We start from the raw sequence: 22858 nt of genomic DNA on the forward strand, positions 1-22858 counted from the left end.
GCTTTTTGTACTTAGGATAGAACTCAGAGGTGTCCTCCCTCTGAGCTCAACCCTCAGCCCTACTTTATTTATAAGTAGAGTTTTACTCGATTGATAAGAGTCTCACTATTTTTGAGGCTGTCCTTGCACCCGCAGTCCTCCTGTACCAACCTCCCGAGTACTGGGATTACAAGCACGTGCCACAGCCGGCCAGAGATCAGTCTGCTAGACTGTGCCAGGTGCTGAATGAGAGCGGACACTTCCATCGTGTCGTCTCCCCTCTTGGCTTCTCTGCCACACTAGCTGGACTCGTTTTTATGACTCATCATGCTTTATGCTACCTCAGGACCTTAGAACATGCTCCCACACGTGTCATCAAGAGTGTTCACCTTCCTAGTTAACTCCTGTGCATCCTTCAGAGCCCGGGTCTCTTGTCATTTCTCAAAGAAGCCTTGCCTGATCCCCAGACTGGACACAGTCTCCCTGTGTCTTCCACGGAAGCCAGGTACAGCGGTGCACGCCACTAATCTCAGTACTTGGGAGGCTGAGACAGAAGGATTGCAGGTGCAAGGGCAGCCTCAGCAGTTTAGGGAGAGCGTCAGCAACTAGCAAGACCCTGTTTCAAAATAAAAGATAGGCCAGGCCGGGCGTGGTGGCGCACGCTTGTAATCCCCGCGCTTGGGAGGCAGAGACAGGAGGATCGCGCAGGATCGAAGCCAGCCGCGGGTGCTGGCTTAGGAGACCCTGTTTCCAAATAAAAATGTAAAAATAGGTCTGGGAGTGTAGCCCGGAGATAGAAGGGCTTCCAGGAACCCCAGTACCACAAAAAAAATAAAAAATAAAAAATAAAAATAGGCTGGGCATGGTGGCACACACTTAGAATCCTTGTACTTGGAAGGCTGAGCAGGAGTATTACAGATTTGTGGCCAGTCTCAGCAACTTGTGAAGCCCTGTTTGAAATAAAGAATAAAATAGGGCTGGAGGTGTAGCTCAGAGGTAGAATGCCCCTGGGTTCAATTCCCAGTACCACCACCACAACAGGAATAATACTAAAAAACAACACAACACCTTGTAGTTCTCCTTCATGAGACGTAGTCCTGTTGTATGTAAGCATTTGAGTGATTATTTGTTTGGATTTCCTGGTCCATAGTATGTTTGTGCATCAGGGCAAAGATGCCGTATCTCTCCGTTCACAGTTCTGTTCCCCGAATTTATAAAGCATATTGCTTTATAAAGTATTTTCTGAGCTGGGCGTGGTGGCCCACTCTTGTAACCTCAGTACTTTTAAGCTGAGAAGGGAGGATCACAGGTTCTTGGCCAGCTTCAGCTACTTAGCAAGGCCCTCTGCAACTTAGTGAGCCCCTGCTTCAAAATAAGAATGAAAAATAGGGCTGGGGGTGTAGCTCAGAGGTAGAATGCCCCTGGGTTCCATCCTCCGTACTGGCAAGGAAAAAAGTCAAAGAAGTCATCAGAAAGCTCCATCTAAGCCGGGCGTGGTGGCGCACGCTTGTAATCTCTGAGCTTGGGAGGCGGAGACAGGAGGATCGCGCAGGTTTGAAGCCAGCGTCGCTGGCTTAAGAGACCCTGTTTCCAAATAAAATATAAAATAGGTCTGGGAGTGTAGCCCGGAGGTAGAAGAGCTTCCAGGAACCCCAGTACCACCAAAAAAAGAGAGAAAGCTCCATCTAATTAAATCATACTCTGAACTTACAGTGTGGCCTCTAATTTTGTTTCTCTCATGATGTATCTTTAATATAGTCTTTATATTTATACTGAGTCTTAACACTATTTTTATCTTTCTTAGGAAAACAGGAAATCATTTTCACAACTTCATTAGTTGGCAAGACCTAAGAGCAATTGAACTTGTAAAATCTTGGAATAGGTCTCTTCTAATGAAGGTAATTTTCTTCTCTTCTTTGGGGTTTTGTTTTTCCCCATAACTGTCTACTTATCCAAATAAGTAGAATTATTGCATAAGTTCCTACCTTTGTTTTAAACCATTAAGAAGGGTATACATAGCCGCGGTGGTGTGTGCCTGTGATCCCAGTATTTGGAAGTCCAGACTCCAGGGTCGCAGGCTCGAGGCCAGCTGTGACCATTTGGTGTGTCAAAATAGCTCGGAGGTATTGGGTTCAATTCCCAGTACCAAAAAACCCTTTTATTCCTTTGAAAATAATGTGTGATCGTAACAATAGTTACTTCTGTCGTATAAACCCCAAATCTCAGTTCTTCCTGCAAAACTGTTACCTCACGACAGCATTTAAAGCACTTTCCTTGCTTGACATTAGACACATATGGTGAAAGTCTGGGTTCTTCTTAGCAGAGAAGTGTGTGTACGTGCTCACACGCACGCAGAGCTCAGCACACACGGCCCCAGGCCTGTCTGGGCAGGGAGAGTCCTGCCCTGTAGTCACCCTTCCTAGGAGCTCACGGTTTCTGGAGTGAGGCCTTGAAAGTATCCCCAGAGTGTGCATCCAGAGCCCGGCCCCAGCTCATCAGTGTGGCTGAGGCTGCCCGGGCTGGCTGCTGCCGTCCCTGGGGTGTGAGCTAGCCTCGGCCCCTCGGCTCTGCGCTTCCTCCCTGGGGTGTGAGCTAGCCTCAGCCCCTCGGCTCTGCGCTTCCTCCCTGGGGTGTGAGCTAGCCTCGGCCCCTCGGCTCTGCGCTTCCTCTCGCGGTGACCTGAGCCTTCCCTAGCTCTAGCACCGCGTCCCCCTCCTCAGTGTGGCCTGGTGCCGTCCACCTCCCAGGCCCCGCGGCCCGCTGTGGCTCAGGTGGGCCCCGGCCCTGCCGCCCGCTCCGTCCCGGACTGCTACTGGCACTGGGGCCTCCTGCTGCAGGCGGCCCCTGCCCAGCTTTAGGGGTCAGCCGCGAGCCCCGACGTGCGCTCTCACAGCCGCTCACACCGCCCTCAGTTCCCTTCACAGGACTTACACAATTGCAGAATCTGAGGCACACTGTTTTTATTTTAATTTTTAACCAATACACAAAAACAAAAGCTGTACATTGTGTGTGTGTGTGTGTGTGTGTGTGTGTGTTACATATATAAAACATATATATATACTTTATATAAAACTTTCCCACTAGTATATGAGTTTTAAGGCATATAGAGAGAGAGAGGGGGGAAAGGGAGGGATAGGGAGAATATGAGTTTTATTTTATATATATATCTGCTGGGGATTGGATCCAGAGGCATCCTACCTCCGAGCTATGCCGACATCCTGGTTTTTGTCTCCTGCGGTGATGAGGCCACAAACCTGCAATCCTCCTATAATTACCTAATGTAACCGTTTGAGAGTCACATTTCTTACTCCCATTCCTTGAGACTCATCCAGGTTGGTGGCTGCATCGCAGCTCATTCCATCACCATCATCACCATCACCATCATCACCATCATCACCATCACCATCATCAACTTGGCACTGGAGCTTGAACCCAGGGCATTCTACCACTGAGCTACACCCTCAGCTGTATCTTATTTTAATTTATTAATTGTGTGGTTCTGGTGCCCACACCCAGGGTGCCTCTGGTCTTTATGCCCCTAGCCCCTTGGATTGTTTTAGTTTGAAACAGGGTCTTGCTCAGTTGCTGAGGGCCTCACTAGCTGCCTGAGTTCAGGATGACCACAGGCCGCCGTCCTCCTGGGGCGCACCGCCAGGCCTTCCTTTTGTTGTAAGTTGTGCTCACTGGTGCCAGTGAGCCACATCATAGCCATCCACTTGCTGAGGGCCATCTACGCCAACCCCGGTCTTTGGCTATTATAAATAAAGCTGTGAGGGAGTGTTCTTTGTATATAATGTTATGTAAACGGAGTTTATCCCAAGAGTACAATAGGCCAGTTGGTAATTTCCTGTTTTGTTCTATAAAACCTTGCCAAACTGTTTCCAGGGCTGTCTGTATCATTTACTCTCTCCTAGTAGCGCATGAGTTTTAAGACACGTTTCCCTATATTTTAACATTCCGGAAGTCAGGATGTATTTCTTTGTGGTGCATTAAATATTCATTTTACAATGTTTTCTTAGATTATCTAGTTTGTTGGTTGGTTTAGTTATTATTCATTATTCTCACTAGAGTGTACACTTTTAGTTAAAGGCATGAGTTCTGCCTATCCTGTTACATGGATTTTAGTGTGTGTGTGTGTGAGAGAGAGAGAGAGAGACAGACAGACTGACTGACTGACTAGGGATTGAACCCAGGGGTATTCAACCTCTGAGCTATACCCCAGCCCAATTTTATTTTTTATTTAGCAACAGGGTCTTGCCAAGTTGCTGAGACCTTGCTAAATTTCTGAGGCTGGCCATGAACCCGAGACCCTCCCTCCCACCTCAGCCTCCCATCGACCATGTGCTGGGATTGTAGGCCTGTGCCACCGCGCCTGGCTTCACTGTGTTCTCAAGGTCACCCTCATCCTTGGGACATAGAGAATACTCAATAAAGATTTACTAGAGACATAAATTAATTCATTGTTCATTCTACTTAGAGAGGCCCTCTGCAATTTAGACCCTATTTTAAAACAAACAAACAAACAAAAAATATATATATATATATTTTAGAGTATCTGCATTTTAACAGAAGATCCCTGAAGTGTGTGTGTGTGTGTGTGTGTGTGTGTGTGTGTGTGTGTGTGTGTGTTGTACTGGGCTTTGAACTCAGGAGCGTTTTACTGCTCCTGAGGTAACCCTTTTTATTTATTTACTGATTTTGACAGAGTCTCACTGAGTTGCCCAAGCTGGCCTTGAACCTGTGATTCTGTGATTGTCTTGTCTCAGCCTCCCATATATTGGGATTACAGGCATGTGCCTCCATGCCCAGCTTGAGATAGGTCTTTCTCTGTTTCCCAAGCGGTCTCAAACTCCTGGGCTCGTGGGATCCTCCTACATCAGCCTCCCTGGCAGCTAGGACTGGCACAGCACTCGGAGAAAAGAGTTGGTTTTAAAAGACTCCAAGCCGGGCGTGGTGGCGCACGCTTGTAATCCCCGCGCTTGGGAGGCAGAGACAGGAGGATCGCGCAGGTTCGAAGCCAGCCGCGCGCGCTGGTTTAGGAGACCCTGTTTCCAAAATGAAAATGTAAAAAATAGGTCTGGGAGTGTAGCCCGGAGGTAGAAGGGCTTCCAGGAACCCCAGTACCACCAAAAAAAAAAAAAAAAAAAAAAAAACTCCAGTAAGATGGGTGTGGTGGCTTGTAATCCTAGTGCTTGGGAGGCTGAGACAGGAGGATCACAGGTTTGAAAACAGCCTCAGCAACTTTGTGAGGCTCTCAGCAACCTAGTGAGATCCTATTTCCAATTAAGAAATAAAATTAGCCTGGAGGTGTAGCTCGGAAGTAGAATGACTCTGGGTTCAATTTCTAGTAAAACACACACACACACACACACACACACACACACACACACACACACACTTAAAAGCCCCTGGGGTAGAATGCCTCTGGGTTCAATTCCTAGCAACACACACACACACACACACACACACTCTCAAAAGCTCCTGAGCTTCTGGTTTTACTAAAGTAGTTCAAAAGAGATGTGTTGCTTTTAGCATTTTATGTCTACTTGGGATAATATTGCTATTCTTTGTGTGGGGGAGGGTACTGGGGATTGAACCCAGAGGCTTTCTATTTCTGGACTATACCCCAACTCTATTTTATTTTTTACTTGGAAACAGGATCTCACTAAGTCGCTGAGAGCCTTGCTAGGTTGCTGAGGCTGGCTTCGAACCTGTGATCCTCTAGACTCAGCCTCCCACGTTCTGGGATCACAGGTGTGTGCCACCACACCCAGCTTGGATTGTTGTTCTTGCTTTTCTTTCTTTTTATTCCCTGTGGCACTGGGGATTGAACCCTGGGGCATTCTACCTTCAGGTTACCCTAGAGGTACCTTACCTTCTGGGGAGCCTGAAAATGCTCCCGAGTTCAAAGCCCCATACAAAAAAAAAGCCCCTACCCTTTTTATTTTTTATTTTGAAGGAGTGTCTCACTAGGTAGGTGAGGGTCTTGCAGAACTACAGAGGCCATCCTTAAACCTGTGAGCCTCCTGTCTCACCCTCCCAAGTACTAAGATTACAGGCCTGCACCACCATGCCCAGCTTTTTGATTTTTTTAAGGGCTAAAGACACTTGTATACGTAGTTAAATGACTTGTTTATTATTTGATTTGTTTGCATGTTTATAGAATTGATACGGAAACATCAAATGCCATCTGTTTCTCTAAACTCTATTTTTCTTTTAAAATAGCTAATGCACAGCTCCTGCCGGCTACTTCATTTTTTCACTAGAAGTAAACGACTCTTAGCAGCCAGCCGCTTTACATTCTCCACTCAGCAAGCTTCTTTGCGATTGATCTGGATTTTAGAGAACATGACTGAGGTAAGAAAAGATCGTGTGTCTAGAAGTGGAATAGAGACTATGGGAAAGAAACATTTCAAGAAATAAAAACGGTAATTCAAGCCAAGCACTGTGGCACATGCCTGTAATCTCAGTACCTGGGAGGCTGAGACAGGAGGATCGCAGGTACAAAGCTAGTTCACGGTCACCTAGCAAGACCCTGTTTTAGAATAAAAAATAAAAAGGTACGGGGGTGCAGCTCAGTGGTAGCTCCCCTAATTCAGTCCTCAGTACCACCCACACCAAAAAACTAGTAATTTATTTAATTGTAGGGAAATTAAGTCCCACCAATATTGGAATGTAAGACAGGACATCTTTACTTGGTTCATGTTTTATAAACCTTTTTATTACATCGTAATGTATCTAGGAAGGGGAATAAAACAATAGTTTACCACTTAGTGGTACCGCGGAACAAATACCTGTGTTGTACCATCTGCATCAAGAACTGGAACACATAGCCGGGCGTGGTGGGCACGCTTGTCATCCCAGCATACAGGAGGCTAGGACCGGAGGATCGCGGTTCGCGGACAGCCTCAGCTACTTAGTGAGGCCCTCTGCAACTCAGTGAGACCCTGTTTCAAAAGAAAGAATAAAAAGTAGGGCAGGGAGTGTGGCTCGGAGGTCGAATGCCCCTGGGTTCCATCCCCAGACCCGCAAAAAAAAAAAAAAAAAAAAAAAAAAAAAAAAAACTAGAACACTGTGCAGAGAGTGGTGGTGTATGCCTGTGATCCCAGTACTTGGGAGGCCGAGATCAGCCTGATTTTTTTTTAATTTGGAAATAGAGTCTTATTAAGTTGCTGAGGCCCTTGCTAAGTTGTCAAGGCTGCCTTCAATGCTACAATCCTCCTGCCTCAGCCTCCCAAGTGCGGGGATTACAAGCGTGGCCGCCACGCCCAGCTGCCTGAATATTTTTGAGCTCTGTAAGTTGAATCGTGCAGAGTTTATTCTTTTGTGTCACGCTCCTCTGCTCCGCATAGTGTTTGTGGAATACATCCATGTTGTATGTAAACTAATTTGCTACTATTTTTATTGCTGCCGACTGTTGAGAATATGATTTGACTACAGTTTTTAAAAATCTGTTCTGTTCATACACATTTGGGTCGTTTCCAGTTTGGGACTTCAGTGAGTACTGTGTCAGCCAAATAGTGGTGGCACATGCTTGTCATCCCAGCATCGGGAGGCTGAGGCAGGAGGACCGCAGCTTTGCCGCCAGTCTCAGCAGCTTTGGCCCTCAGCAACCTCCTTTTCTATGAATCTTCTGAAAAAGAAATTGTCCTGTCTCAGCCTCCCAAGTACTGGTATTACAAGCATGTACCACCAGGCCAGGCTCAACATTGCACTATTTAGTATGAATCTGCAATAAATTGTTTTAAATATTTTTTATCAAATTAAGGAAATTCTCTTGCTAAAACCTTTTTTTGTGAGTGGGTGTCAGACTTACCAGTTAGTTAGGTATGGTGGCACATGCCTGTAATCCCAGCACTTGGGAGGCTGAGACAGGAGGATCACAGGTTTGAAACTAGCCTCAGCAATTTAGTGAGGCTCTTAGCAACTTAGTAAAACCATGCACAAAATTAAAAAATAAAGCTGGGCATGGTGATGCATGCCTGTAATTCTAGTACTTGGGAGAAGGAGACAGGAGAATCACTGGTTTGAAGACAGCCTCAGCAGTGTAGTGAGAATTTCATCAACCTAGCAAGAACCGCTTTGAAAATAAAAATAAAATAGGGCTGGGGGTGTAGCTTAGAGGTAGAACGCCTCTGAGCTCAGTTATTAGTAACACGCACACACACAAACACACTTCAGTTTCTGTTAAATTATCATTGTGTGGTATATTTTATGTAACTTGTATTTAGGGTTTGTAGGACTTTTATGTATGTGTGTGGTACTGGGGATTAAACCCAGAAGCATTCTCTCTTCAAACTTCAGCCCCAGCCCTATTTACTTTTTATTTGGAAACAGCGTCTCACTAAGTTCCAGGGGGCCTCACTAAATTGCCGAGGCTGACCTCCAACCTGCCATCCTCCTGTCTCAGCCCGGAGTACGAGGATTATAGGCATGTGCCACCACATCCCGCAAGAACTTCTTGAATTCATGGCTTCAGGTGTTGGTTTTGAAAAACCCTTGCCCGTTGTGCGTGCATGTGTGTGCGTGTATGTGTCTGTGTGTTTGTGTGTGTGTGTGTGTAATATTGGGGGTTGAACCCAGGGACAGTCTACCTCTTAACTATGTCTCCAGCCCTTTTTATTTTTTATTTTGAAATAGGTCTTGCTAAGTTGCTAATTTCTACTCTAGTGGTTTTTTTCTTCTGAAAATCCAGTTACATGTGTATTAGACCTTCTTGCTATATCCCTCCTGATTTAAATCCTTTTGAGCAATTGAAAAATTGTTATGTGTAGAACAAGTTTTGAGACAAAATTTGAATTTAAAAAGAGTTTGAAATATATTAGTGTTACTTTATATTTAAATGGTATAACTCTTTTGTGTGTGTGTGTGTGTGTGTGTGTGTGTGTGTGTGTGGTGCTGGAGATGGAACCCAGAGGCTTTTCTACCTCCGGGCTACACTCCCAGACCTATTTTGTATTTTATTTGGAAACAGGGTCTCACTAAGTTGCTGAGAGCCTCACTAAGTAGCCGAGGCTGGCTTTGAACCTGTGCGATCCTCCTGTCTCAGCCTCCTAATACTGGGATTACAAGTGTGCACCACCACGCCCTGCTCTAAATGGTATACCTCTTGAATGGAATCTTCAAAATATTTTTTACAGAGGGTGAGTATGGTAGCATATACATCAATCTCGACTACTTAGAAGGCCGAGACAGGAGGATTGCAAGCTCAAGGCCAGCCTGGGAAACTTAGTGAGACTGTCTCAAAATATAAAATAAAAAGAGCGGGGGGGCCGGGTGTGGTGGCACACACTTGTCATCTTAGTACATGGAAGGCTGAGACAGGAAGATTGCGAGTTCACGGCCAACCTCAGTTACTTAGTGAGGCCCTCTGCAACTTAGTGAGACCCTATTTCAAAATAAAAAGTCGGGCTAGGGGTATAGCTTGGAGGTAGAATGATGCCCCTGGCTTCATTCCCCAACACCACAAAAAAGGGTGTAGTTTGGTGGTAGAATGCCTGTACTGCTAAAAGAAAAAAAAAATATTTTATGCATCATTAAATATTTTTATTTTGGGTGTTAAAAGTAGGGCTGTAGCTCAGTGTTGAGCACATGCCTAGCATGCCTGGAGCCATGTTTATTCTAGGTACTGCAGAAACAAACCATTTAATAACCATTCTGTGGGGGGTGACAAATGGGGCTTGAGCCCAGGGGTGCTCCACCTCGAGCTATACCCCAACCATATTTTATTATTTAGAAACCAGGTCTTTCCAGGCGTGGTGGCGCACGCTTGTAATCCCTGCACTTGGGAGGTGGAGACAGCCTCAATGGTTTAAGAGACCCTGTTTCCAAATAAAATATAAAATAGGTCTGGGAGTATAGCCCAGAGGTAGAAGGGTTCCATCCGCAGTACCACCAAAAAAAAAAAAAAAAAAAAGAAAAAAAGAAAAAGAAACCAGGTCTCACTAGGTTGCTGAGATCTCAGCACATGCCGAAGCTGCCATTGAACCTGTGACCCTCCCGTCTCAGCCTCCTGAGTACCGGGATTCCAGCTGTGCACCACCACGTCCAGCTTCAAAACCACTCTGACCTGTACAGAAGCAAGCCGTGGGTGGATGAGGCCCTTGCGCCACAGTGTGACACCTGCTTTTGACTATTCTAGGGCTTTTGTAAATCTAAACTAAAATATATGCACACTTTGTTTTGATTGTTTAGTCACACAGGTAACACATGCTTGCTGTAAAACTAAAACCTTTCAGAAATACTCCATAGAAAATCAAAGCCATTTCCCTGCCTAAATCTCATAGCCTGTGGGAGTTTTTTAAAACCTTTTATACTATATTGTAGAAATTGCTTTATATGCATGTATTAACTGATTGTGTCTACTGATTTGCAGCTATCATGCATTTATCAGAGAAGCCTTTTGGACTGATTGTCTGTTGTTATGTTGTCAAGGTACGGAAGGCAGTTGAAGAAGATAATTGTTGCTTTGGGACAATTGATACCTGGTTGTTACACAAGCTCACCAAAGGTAAAGTGACCTGATAGATGTGTCTCAAGTAAGTGAAACTGCAGGAGAGGAAGGATTTACCTAAAACAGAGGGGTTACTCCCCTCCCTTATCCCAGACTTACTGCTCTTTGGTACCCTAATAACTGTGTGTTCCGGGAAAGCTAGATTTGTTTTGGATGTGTTGCAAGAGGAGGTTAGTTTTAAAGTTGTAGTGAAGCTGGACATGGTGGCACACATCTGTAATCCCAGTACTGGGGAGACTGAGACAGGAGGACCGCAGGGTTGAGGCCAGCCTCAACAAGTTAGCAAAACCTGGTTCAAAAATAAAAAATAAAATAGATCTGGGAGTGTAGCTCAGAGGTAGATTGCCCCTGGGTTCCATCCCCAGCACCAAAAATATTGTGATGAAATCTCAAGTATAAGATTGGGGAACAGTCTCCATTTCAAGAGTGGCAGGACCTGAGATCAGTGCACATGTGCGGTGCTGCTGCTAGGTATAAATGGGAGCCATTGCTTATCCTCTCTGAACCCTGTTCTTTGAAGTTCTTTGAAGAGGAGATCATGGCCCCTGGGCACGGTGGCACATGCCTGTAATCCTAGCATCTGGGAGGCTGGGACAGGAGGATCACAGGTTCAAGAATAGCCTCAGCAATTAATGAAACTCTCAGCAGCCCAGCCAAACCGTGTTTCGAAATAAGTAGGGCTGGGGGTGTAGCTCAGAGGAAGAATGCCCCTGGTACCACAAATAAATAAATGAAGTCATAGCCGTGCTTAGTGGTGCCGGCTTGTAATCCCAGTACTTGGGAGGCTGACAGGATTGTAGGTTCAAGATCAGCTCAGCGAGTAGTGACTCTCAGCGATTTAGTGAAACCCTGTTCCAAAATAAGGAATAAAATAGGTCTGGGAATAAAGCTCAGAGGTAGAATGCCCCTGGGTTCAATCCCCAATAACGCACACACGCATGTGCGTACACACACACACACATGAGATCATGAAGTACCAACGTCTAATAAAGTACTTTTGTAAACTGTTGAAGTTAATAAAGATTAAGTAGGAAATTGGCCTGAAGACTTTACTGGAAATACACACTCTGGAATGAATTTGAGGCTAGGCAGAGGCCTGCATTATAAACTGGGTCTAGAAACTGATTTCCATTGCCTGGTAATAAGTGTGTTATTTCCCATGCAAATTTAGGTTCTGCCTATGCCACGGATTTCTCAAACGCCAGTACAACTGGGTTTTTTGATCCGTTTCAGGTAAAGACTTTCTCATCTTGTTTTTTTAATCAGTAGAGTCCTAATTTTTACTGTGCAGAGTTATAAACAGAATGCATTATAAATATGGATTTGACAGTATGTGGTTTTATCATGTGATGTACAATTAAATACATAGCTAGGGTAAGCATAAAGGATTATTTAGTGAGACATAATATGGAGACTATAAAGCAGCTCGTCCCGAGACGCGGCAGCCTGCTTGGGGCCAGAGGCGGCGCACACTGACCTCGGTACTTGGGAGGCTAAAGTAGGAGGAGTGCAGGTTCAAGGACAGCCTCAGTGACCGCCTAGTGAGACCCTGTTTCAAAATAAAAATAAAATAGGGATAGGTGTATATCTTGGGGCACAAGGCCCCTGGATTCTACCCCCAGTACCAAAAATTAAAAATGAATAAAATAAAATGGCTCCTTTTTTGTTTGTTTGATGCTGTAAACTAAACCCAAGGGCATTCTACCTCTGAGCTAACCCCCAGTCCTTGGTATTTTGAAACAAAGCCTCTTTTAGGTTAATAAGGCTAGCCTTGAACCTGCGATCTTCCTTTCTCAGCCCCCAAGAACTGGGATTACAGGTGTGTACCACCATGCCTGGCTGGCTTTTATTAATTAAAAAAAAAATCTTCACAATTTATAAAGCCAGGTATGGTGTAGCACACCTATAATACCAGTACTTGGTAGGCTGAGACAGGAGAATTGCGAATTCAAGGACAGCTTTAGCAATTCATTGAGACCCTGTTTCAAAATAAAAAATGGCCAGGCGTGGTGACACGCACTTGAAATCTTAGTACTTGGGAGGCTGAGAAAGGAGGATCACAGTTTCGAGGACAGCTTCAGCAGGTATTGAGATTCTCATCAACCTAGAGAGAGCCTTCAAAAATAAAAATAAAATAATAGGGCTGGGGGTATAGCTCAGAAGTAGAATGCCCTTGGGTTCCATCCTTAGTACCATAAGTAAATAAACATAATAAAAACAAAAATAAAAAGATCTGGGGATATACTTAGTGGTTGAGTGTCCCTAGGTTCAGTATCAGAAATAAATACCTGTGTGTGTGGGAGGGGAGGGCGGTACCAGGGGTTGAACACAGAGGCCTCCCACTGCGGAGCTACACTCCCAGCCCTATGTGTTTTTGTTTTTGTTTTGTTTTGTTTTGTTTTGTCTTTTGGTGGTACTGGGGTTCCTGGAAGCACTTCTACCTCCAGGCTACACTCCCAGACCTATTTTATACTTTTTTATTTTTGGAAACAGGGTCTCTTAAGCCAGCGGGGCTGGCTTTGAACCAGCGCCATCCTCCTGTCTCCGCCTCCCAAGCGCGGGGATTACAAGCGTGCGCCACCACGCCCAGCTCTTAATTTTATTTTGAAATAAATAGGCTCTCCCTAGGTTGATGGAAGTCTTACTACTTCCTGAGGCTGTTCTCAAACCTGTGATCCTCCTATCCCTGCGGGTCCTGGGGTCACAGGCTTGTGCCACCATGTCCAGCTAATAATTAATTTTTTATTTTTATTTATTTATTATTATTATTATTATTATTAATTTTTTTTGGTGGTACTGGGGCTGGAACCCAGAGGCTTTCTACCTCCAGGCTATACTCCCAGACCTATTTTTTATATTTTATTTAGAAGCAGGGTCTCGCTAAGTAGCTGAGGCTGGCTTCGAACCTGTGTGATCTTCCTGTCTCCGCCTCCCAAGCGCGGCAATTACAAGCGTGCGCCACCGCGCCCGGCTTAGTAATTAATTTTTAACAGACAGAGCTGGAATGTGCTTGTTTTGTACAACATCATGTTTGGGGATGTCGTGAGTGCACGCGTTCTGACGGTGTGTGCTCACGCGCAGATGGGTTGGAGCAGGCTCATCACCTCCATGGTTTCCATCCCGCGCTCTATCCTGCCTCCCGTGAAGGACACCAGGTAAGAGCGCGCGTCAGGTGCGGAGGCCACGACGCTGGCCTTCCGTTCTCGCTGTGGTGGGGACGCGTTTCATCGCCTGCCCGAGGCGCTTTGGATGTGTGACTTACAGCGCATAACTCTTTGGCCTATTTAAAGCGGTTTGCTACATTTAGAATTAGTATGTGTAGAGCTGTCACTAACTTTGTAATCAATCTTGTTTGAAGCCACAATTTTGGATCAGTGGATGAAGAGATATTTGGCGTGCCTATACCAATAGTTGCCTTGGTGAGTTGAAAACTTGAGGGGTTTCTCTTTGAATTGTAGAAACTAAATGAATATATATATATATATGAATAGTTGGGACTAGATTTAAGAGAAACAAAAGAAGTCAGGTGTGGTGGCACACACCTCTAATCCCAGTATCTTGGAGGCTGGAACAGGAGGATCACAGGTTCAAGGACAGCTTCAGCAACTTAGCCCCTCAGCAACAAGAAAGACCCTGTTTCAAAATAAAAAATAAAATAGGCCTGGTAATATAGCTCAGAGGTAGAATACTCCTGGGTTCAATCCATAGAACCAAAAATAAATAAATAAATAGAGAAAAAGATGTTGGCAGATTAAGATGAAAATATCTGGGCTGGGGTATAGCTCAGTGGTGTTGTACGCGCCTAGCACGTGTGACCTGGGGACCCTGGATTGGAGCCCTAGCACTAAAGGGAAAATGGTGTCATTTTTTTCTTTTTAAGTTAAAGGGTCCTGGATAAAACTAGAAGTATCCTCTGTATTCTAGAAAGGGGGTCTGTAGCCCAGGCTTCTACCATGGAAGCACTCATAACCTTTTCTGACTTAGCTTTATATTGTATTTCAGAAAACTGTTCAAGCCAAATGTGGTGGCACATGCTTGTAATGCCAGTACTTGAAAGGCTGAGACAGGAGGATGCCAGGTTTGAGGCCAGCCTCAGCGATTGAGCCAAGGCTCCTTAGCAACTCAGGGGGCCTATTCTGATCTTTATTCTAAGATTATTCATATGATGCTTAAAAGTCACGAAGTATCCAGGTATGGTGCACACCTGTAATCCCAATACTTGGGAGGCTGAGACAGGAGGATCACAGGTTTGTGGCCAGCCTCAGCAATTTGGTAAGGCCCTCAGCAATTTAGTGAGACCCTGTTGCAAAATAAAAAATTAAGTTGGGCATGGTGGCGCACACTTGTAACCCCAACATTTGGGAGGCTGAGCCTGGAGGATCATGGTTCCTAGCCAGCCTCAGCTACTTAGTGAGGCCCTCTGCAACTTAGTGAGACCCTGTTTCAAAATAAAGAATAAAAGCCGGGCGTGGTGGCACACACTTGTAATCCCTGCGCTTGGGAGGTGGAGACAGGAGGATCGCGCAGGTTCAAAGCCAGCCGTCCTGGCTTAAGAGACCCTGTTTCCAAAAAAAAAAAAAATAGGTCTGGGAGTGTAGCCCGGAGATAGAAGGGCTTCCAGGAACCCCAGTACCACCAATAAATAAATAAATAAATAAATAAATAAATAGAATAAAAAACAGGGCAGGGGGTGTTGTTCGGAGATCAAATGCCCCTGGGTTCCATCCCCAGACCCGCAAAAAAAACAAAATAAAATAAAAAATTAGCTGGGCATGGTGGCACACAGCTTTCATCGTTGGGAGGCTGAGAAAGGAGGATCACAGGTTGGAGGACAGTTTTAGCAAGTAGTGAGACTTTCATCAATCTCGGGAGACCCTGTTTGAGGATAAAAATAAAATAGGGCTGGGTATGTAACTTAGAGGTAGAATGCCTCTGGATTCAACTCCCAGCAACACACACACACACACACACACACACACACACACACACACACACACAATGAATGAATGAGGAAAGAAAGAGACAGACAGACAGACAGAGTGGGGTATAGCTCAAATGTGAAATAAATGCCCCTGTATTCAATAACCATCACCCCCCAAAAAAAAGTCTCTCAGTAGGTTGCCTGTCAGAATCCCTGAGGCCTCGTGGTCACAGCATTTGTCCTACAGAGTTGCTGCCTGTTCCCTTTGGGCTTTGTTTTGTTTTGAAGAAAAGGAAGAAAAGAAAAAGTGGTTTAGTCATAAAGCCGCAGTGAGCGGTGCAGTGGGAGAGGGAGGTGGCCTCATGTCTGCCGGTCCTCACAGGTCGGCGACCAGCAGTCGGCTATGTTCGGAGAGTGCTGCTTCCAGACGGGAGACGTGAAGTTGACCATGGGCACGGGGACGTTCCTGGACGTTAACACTGGAAATGACCCTCAGTACACTGTTGGAGGTGAATAATCAGTTACTCTGGTGTTGATAAAATGTCCTTCTTTCTGTTCATTCTTGTTTGGTGATCTGTATATTATTTTCCCACTTTAAGTTAAAGATATTCTTTAAAATCATTAGCCTCAAATATAATCCTCATTTCCCTTTTTCCCTTTAAATTAGTACCATTAGAAAACAAGAACGATGTCCACAGCCGGGCGTGGTGGCGCACGCTTGGAATCCCAGTACTTGGGAGGCTGAGCCGGGAAGATCACAGGTTTATGGCCAGCCTCAGCTACTGAGTGAGGCCCTCTGCAACTCAATGCAACTGTTTGAAAGTAAAGAATAAAAGACAGGGCTGGGTTATAGCTCAGAGGTAGAATGCCCCTGAGTTCCATCCCCAGTACTGCATTGAACAAATAAATAAGATGTTATAGAAAAAACTCACATTATGGTATTTTGATCAGCTTATCAAATATCTATCTGTATTATGTGTTATATTTATTTATTTTTGTGGTACTGGGCGTGGAACCCAGGGGCTTTTCTACCTCCAGGCTATACTCCCAGACCTATTTTTTTATATTTTGTTTGGAAACAGGGTCTCACTAAGTTGCTGAGAGCCTCACTCAGTAGCTGAGGCTGGCTTTGAACCTGTGCGATCCTCTGGTCTCAGCCTATCAATGCTGAGATTACAAGTGTGCGCCACTACGCCCGGCTCTATTTTTTATTTTGAAACAGGGTCTCACAGAGTGGAAAAGGCCTCACTAAGTAGCTGAGGCTGGCTTTGAACCTGTGCGATCCTCCTGTCTCAGTCTCCCAAGTGCGGGGATTACAAGCGTGCACCACCACGCCCAGCTTATGTGTTATATTTAAAACTTATTAGGGCTCTAATCTTAGAGCCCTCTCTCCCTCTCTTTTTTTCCCCTTTTTTCTTTGTGAGGCCACAGATCAAACCCAGGGCCCGTACATGCTAGACAGCACTCTACCACTAAGCCACACCCCATTCTTCCATTTTTCTGCTTGTTAGAAAATTATTTTGTTTTGGGGTTTTTTTTGGTTTTGTTTATTTGTTGGCACTGGAGGGCGAACCCAGGGGCATTCTACCTCCGAGCTATACTTCCAGCCCTGTTTCATTTTGTTTCATTTTTTATTTTGAAACAGGGTCTTGCTAAGTTGCTGAGGGGACCTTGCTAAATTGCTAAGGCTGGCCTCAAACTTCCTTCTGTCTCAGCCTCATAAAAACTGGGATTACAGGAGTGAACTACCTTGCCCAGCTGGAAATTATTCTTTGTGTGAACTCTGGCTGGTAGTTATTAACTAGTGCTCCTGTACATTTATGGTTTTAGTGACAATTGCTAAGAATTTGCCTTTTCTAACAGAGGGGATCCTGGTATATTCAAACCAAAAAATCCAGATTGTCGAAGTCTGCCCTGGAGGAGCAGGGGCTCTTAGTTGGGCTGTTTCCTTCCGTGCTACTCAGCGCTGATTTTAAGGCCTTTTTCTTCTTTATACCTGTTTCTCCAGTGGTTCCTTGACCCTTAGTTGTGTTAAAATGGTGGAAAATGGCCATCACGTGAGGCTCTTTCCACTCAGGAGTGTTTGGAAGCTGCAGATACACACATGAAGATGCTTTTCCAGCAAACCCATCATTTCTCAGTGATTTATTGGCTGGGCGAGGTGTCACACACCTGTAATCTCCGTACTTGGGAGGGAGGGAGGGAGGCTCTGAGCAACCTAGTGAGGCCTTGCTTCAGAATCAAAAAACCAAAAGGGCTGGGAGAGAAGCTTGGCGGTAGAGAGCCCCTGAGCTCAATCCCCAGTGCCCTCCAAAGACATCCCTCATAGTTACCATTCGTCTCATCCGCCAGACACGGGGCCACATCTGACAGGTTCATTTCCATGGCAGCCCTCTGGGGTGGGCCTTCTACAGTTGAGGAACTGGAGCGGCCGGAAGGTGCCGGCTGGTGAGTGCGGAGGCCTGGGGCGTCTCACTCCATAGGCACGCACGCTCCTACTTTTATACAACCCAATAGTCCCATTGCATGGCCTCTCCAGTGAGCTGCTTACTATTGTTTGCTTACTTTCTAAGGCTTTTATCCATTAATTGGGTGGAAGATCGGGCAAGAAGTCGTATGCTTGGCTGAAAGCAATGCAGGAGACACCGGGAATGCCATAAAATGGGCTCAGCAACTAGGTAAGTATCCTTAAAGTGGATTTCAAAGGCCGTTCTTAATTTAAGACTGCCACACCATTGTAGATCTTAGATGCTTTAAATAAAACATTAAAATAAAGTGACTTGCACTAGAAGAAAATATGGAATGTTTTCATGTTACTGGGATGGTAAAAACTAAGAATTAAGTATTAAGTCCAGGAACCATAAAGAAAGGAATAATAGGGTTTGTGTATATATATATATATATATATATATATATATATATATATATATATATATATATATATGGCTTGAACCCAGGGGCATTCTACCTCCATACCATACCCCTAGCCCTCTTTATTTTTTATTTTGAAACAAGGTCTCTCAAGGTTGCTGAAAGTCTTTGCCTAATGCTGAGTCTGACATCAAACCTGCAATCCTCCTAGCTCAGCCTCCCAAGTACTGGGATTAGAGGCGCATGCCTCCATGCTCGGCTGGAATAATAGATAAAAGTTTATAAAACACTAGAATGTATAGGGAGAAATAGGTCAAGAAAAGCAATAAAATGACAGAAAATGGACAAGGACAGAAGTGCAGGATTTCATAATAAAATCTCCATTATGAAATAAATGCGCTTCACCACCAACAGGCAAAGCGGTGCGCTTGAAAATGCCACGGTTACCGCTGGCTCCTGTCAGTGGCGGTCAGCGGCGCACTCGGGAGAGCGTTCTCGTTCTCGAGCGGAGGCGCGGTCGTTAGGACGGCCGTGCTGGAGAAGGGCAGGCAGGACCTATATTGTAGAGTGCAGGCCCTCCGCACTCACTTCTCTTCCTTCCTGTGAAAATGCCACAGGTGTGCAAGACCGTGGGCACAGGAGATGTTTAATACAGCACCTGGAAATGGGTTCTGTTTAATAATAAAGCATAGAGTTAATCTCAGTATATTCAAACAAGGAAACATTGTACAGTCACTGAAGAAGAGCAGTGCCAGCCAGGCGTGGTAGTGCACACTTAACCCCAGTGCTTGGAGGCTGAGGCCGGAGGATCTCGGATTCAAGGACAGCCCCAGCAGGTAGTGAGACTCAGCCACGTAATGAGACCCTGTTTCAAAAATAATGATAAAATAATATAGGGCTTGGTGTGTAACTTAGAGGTAGACCGCGCTAGGGTTCAATCCCCAGTACCACACACAAAAAATTGAATGGTGGTGTTGCATATTTTAATGATAAGGAACATGTCCGCGACACATTGAGGGGATGAATCCACTAAAAGATAGCCCGAGTGAGGTGTAGTGGCACAGGTCTGTCACCCTAGGACTTGGGAGGCTGAGACACGGGAGGATCACAGGTTCAAGGCCAGCCTTGGCAACTTAGTGAGGCCTTTTTTCCAAATTAAAAAAAAAAATAGGGCTAGGGGTGTAGCTCAGAGGTAGAACTTTCCCTACGTTCAACTCTCCAGTACCAAAAAACAAACAAACAAACAAAAAAACAAAGATAGCTTGTAAAAGTGTTTTTACTTTGAATTACTTCATTAAGAAATAATCCATATACTGTGTAATTCATTTATTTAAAATGTACAGTTCAATTTTTTAGCATTTCCACGCAGTAGTACAATTATCGTCAAAATCTTTGTTTGGAGGAGGGACTAGGTATTGAACCCGGGGTGTTTTATGTCTAAGCTACAGTACCCCAAACCTATTTTATTTTTTATTTTGAAACAGGGTCTCACCAAGTTGCTGAGGGCCTCACGCCGTTGCTGGGCTTGTGTTCATACCTGTGATCCTTGTTTCCGCCTCCCTAGCGCTGGGGTTTCAGGCATGCGCTGCAGTGCCTGACTCGCAACCTAATTTTAGAATATTTTTATTTGTTCTGAAAGAAACGCTCCACCCATTGTCAGTGCCTCCCTTTTAACCCCTATTCTCTCTCCCATCAATGGAGCTGAGCTGCCATTCATCTGCTTCTGTTGCTATGGATTTGCCTCCTCTAGAAATTTCATATTAATTGATGTAATGTGGAATAGTTTGTAACTGACTTCTTTCACCAGCATTATGGTGTGTGTGTGTGTGTGTGTGTGTGTGTGTGTGTGTGTGTGAGAGAGAGAGAGAGAGAGAGAGAGAGAGAGAGAGAGAGAGAGAGAGAATGAATGAGAATATGAATTGGGATGGATCCCAGGATCCCAGGGGCTTTCTACCTCCAAGCTATACCCCCAGCCTGATATTCTTTTATTGTGAAACAGGGTCTCACTGCGCTGCGGAGGGCCTCCCTCAGTAGCTGAGGCTGGCCGTGAACCTGTGCGATCCTCCTGTCTCAGCCTCCCAATACTGGGATTATAAACGTATACCACCACGCCTGGCCACCATATTTTACCATATATCAGTACTTTGTTTCTTTTTTTATTGATGATTATTCTATTTGAATAAGCCACAATTTATCCATTTATCAGTTGGTAAACAGTTGGGCTATTTCTGCTTTTTGTCTGTTATGAATAATGAGCAGCTTATATATAATAAAACCATGTGGCATGCATAAAGTTTGAAATATACCAAAATATTAATAGCAGTATTACTCCTGATTAAATTTTGGCTGTGACTTTATATTTTGGTGATTAGAACTGAGCTGATTGATTTATTGGCAGAAAACCCCCTCCAAGGGGAAGATGCCGGTCATTTTCCTCCTCTCTCTTTCTCTTTGAGCCTGTACTGCATTAGAAGCATAAGATGACTTATAACAAACAGTGTTTATTTCCAAGCTTTTTATCATTTAAAAGTCTCTTCCTAGCGGGGCATGGTGGCACACACTTGTAATCCCCGCGCTTGGGAGGCTGAGACAAGAGGATCGCACAGCAAAGCCAGCCTCAGCTACTGAGTGAGGCTCTCAGCAACGTAGTAAGACCCTATTTCCAAATAAAATAGAAAATAGGCCTGAGAGTATAGCCCGGAGGTAGAAAGCCCCTGGTTCCACCCCCAGTACAAAACAAAACAGAACAAAAACAAACAAAAACCTAAAAGTCTCTTCCTAGCCAGGTTAGGGAGAATAAAATCTCTCTCTCTCTCTCTCTCTATATATATATATGTGTGTGTGTGTGTGTGTGTGTGTGTGTGTGTGTATTTGTGGGGGGGTCTGGGGATGGAACCCAGGGGCATTTGACCTCCAAGCCACACCCCCTGCCCTATTTTTTATTCTTCATTTTGAAACAGGGTCTCACTAAGTTGCAGAGGGCCTCACTAAGTAGCTGAGGCTGGCCGTGAACAGCGATCCTCCGGTTTCAGCCTCCCAAATACTGGGATTACAAGCGTGCACCACAACGCCCGGCTTTCCTTTTAATATTTTAGACATCTCTTTCTTTTTTTGTTCATTTGTTTCTTTGTTTTTGTTTTGTTTTTTTTGGACGAAAGATTGAACATATGAGTATTTTCCCTCTGAACAACATTCTTAGCCTTTTTGTTTTGTTTTGTTTTGTTTTGAAACATGGTGTCATTAAGTTTCTGAGAGTCTTCTAAATTGCTGAGGCTGGCCTCACACCTGGGATCCTCCAGTTACAGCCTCCCAAAAACTGGAAATATAAGCCTGTGCTGCCTTGCCTGGTTTAGACATGTGTCTTTAACTGTAAATGATCAGAAATAAAAATATGGATTACATATTTTTTCTCTTTCAGTTATACCTATTATTACTTTTACTCCTTCCTAGAAGATGAAAAAACAAAAAGAAAAAAAAAACACAAGAAAATGGTTGGGCATGGTGGCCGTACACCTATAATCTGAGTGTACTTGGGAGACTGAGACAGGAGGATCACGGGTTTGAGACCAGCCTCATCAACTTAGTGAAATCCTGTTTCCTTCCTTCCTTCCTTTTGTGGTACTGGGGATGGAACCCAGAGGCCTTCTACCTCCGGGCTACACTTCCAGATCTATGTTGTATTTTGTTTGGAAACAGGGTCTCACTAAGTAGCTGAGAGCCTCACTACGTAGCTGAGGCTGGCTTCAAACCTGTGAGATCCTCCTGTCTTAGCCTCCCGAGTGGGGGATTGCAAGCATGCGCCCCCACGCCGGGCAAATCTAGGGACATTCTACCTCTGAACTCTACCCCGACCCCTTTAAGATTTTTTTAAATTTTGAAACCGGGTCTCCGAAGTTGCCGAGGCTTGCCTCAGACGTGCCATCCTGTCTCAGCCGTCTCCAGGTCCTGAGATTTCAGGCCTGTGTCACCATGCCCGGCTACTCTTATTTCTTTTCTATAATTGAGGCAGTTCGCATCTCTGTCATCCTCCAGTAACAAGAGTCAGGGGACATCTTTTCCTTAGCAGGATCATTTTTAATTGCTACGCGTCACACCTGCCTGCCTCAAGTGATCCTCATTAGACGTCTTCACAGGCACACCTTTAAAATGGCCCTGGACTCCTGTTTACAGAAAGCCGAGGACACTGGCTCCTTCTCCCTGGGCACCTTCCCCGGGGAGTAGGGCTCCCCGTGGAGGAGGTAAAATAAGCCTCCTCTCATCTCCGAAGCCATTCTAGGGGACGGGTCGCACGTCTCCTCCAGCGAGCAGTGTCCAGCGAAGGCGGCGGCCAGGTCCAGGACCCGGCTCCTCTCCGTCCTCCTGGGAGCCACAGGGAAGGGTCCAGCCTGGCAGTGGCGTCGGGCTGGAGCTCCACACGAGGAAGCTTTGCATTCTCAAGGCCGCCCGATCAGTGCACACTGTTCAAACCGTGCTGGGTAGATCCAGAAATGTATAAACTTGGTTAGGCCGGGCGTGGTGGCGCACGCTTGTAATCCCCGCACTTGGGAGGCAGAGACAGGAGGATCGCGCAGGTT

General features: G+C 45.2%; 1 protein-coding gene across 1 annotated transcript in view; it reads left to right on the forward strand.

Annotated features, from left to right (window-relative positions):
- GK5 (glycerol kinase 5) overlaps positions 1-22858 on the forward strand; it is a gene marked incomplete at both ends in the record, with an annotated part of 56333 nt that overhangs the window by 18401 nt on the left and 15074 nt on the right. The window contains 8 exons of the mRNA XM_080696602.1: positions 1784-1877; positions 6205-6336; positions 10414-10489; positions 11664-11725; positions 13574-13647; positions 13851-13911; positions 15796-15922; positions 17987-18091. Of these exons, the coding sequence (XP_080552728.1) occupies positions 1784-1877; positions 6205-6336; positions 10414-10489; positions 11664-11725; positions 13574-13647; positions 13851-13911; positions 15796-15922; positions 17987-18091 (731 nt within the window). The remainder of the gene's footprint in view (positions 1-1783; positions 1878-6204; positions 6337-10413; positions 10490-11663; positions 11726-13573; positions 13648-13850; positions 13912-15795; positions 15923-17986; positions 18092-22858) is intronic.

The sequence above is a fragment of the Muscardinus avellanarius genome, assembly GCF_963383645.1.
Source record: "Muscardinus avellanarius genome assembly, chromosome: 5".
NCBI lineage: Eukaryota > Metazoa > Chordata > Mammalia > Rodentia > Gliridae > Muscardinus > Muscardinus avellanarius.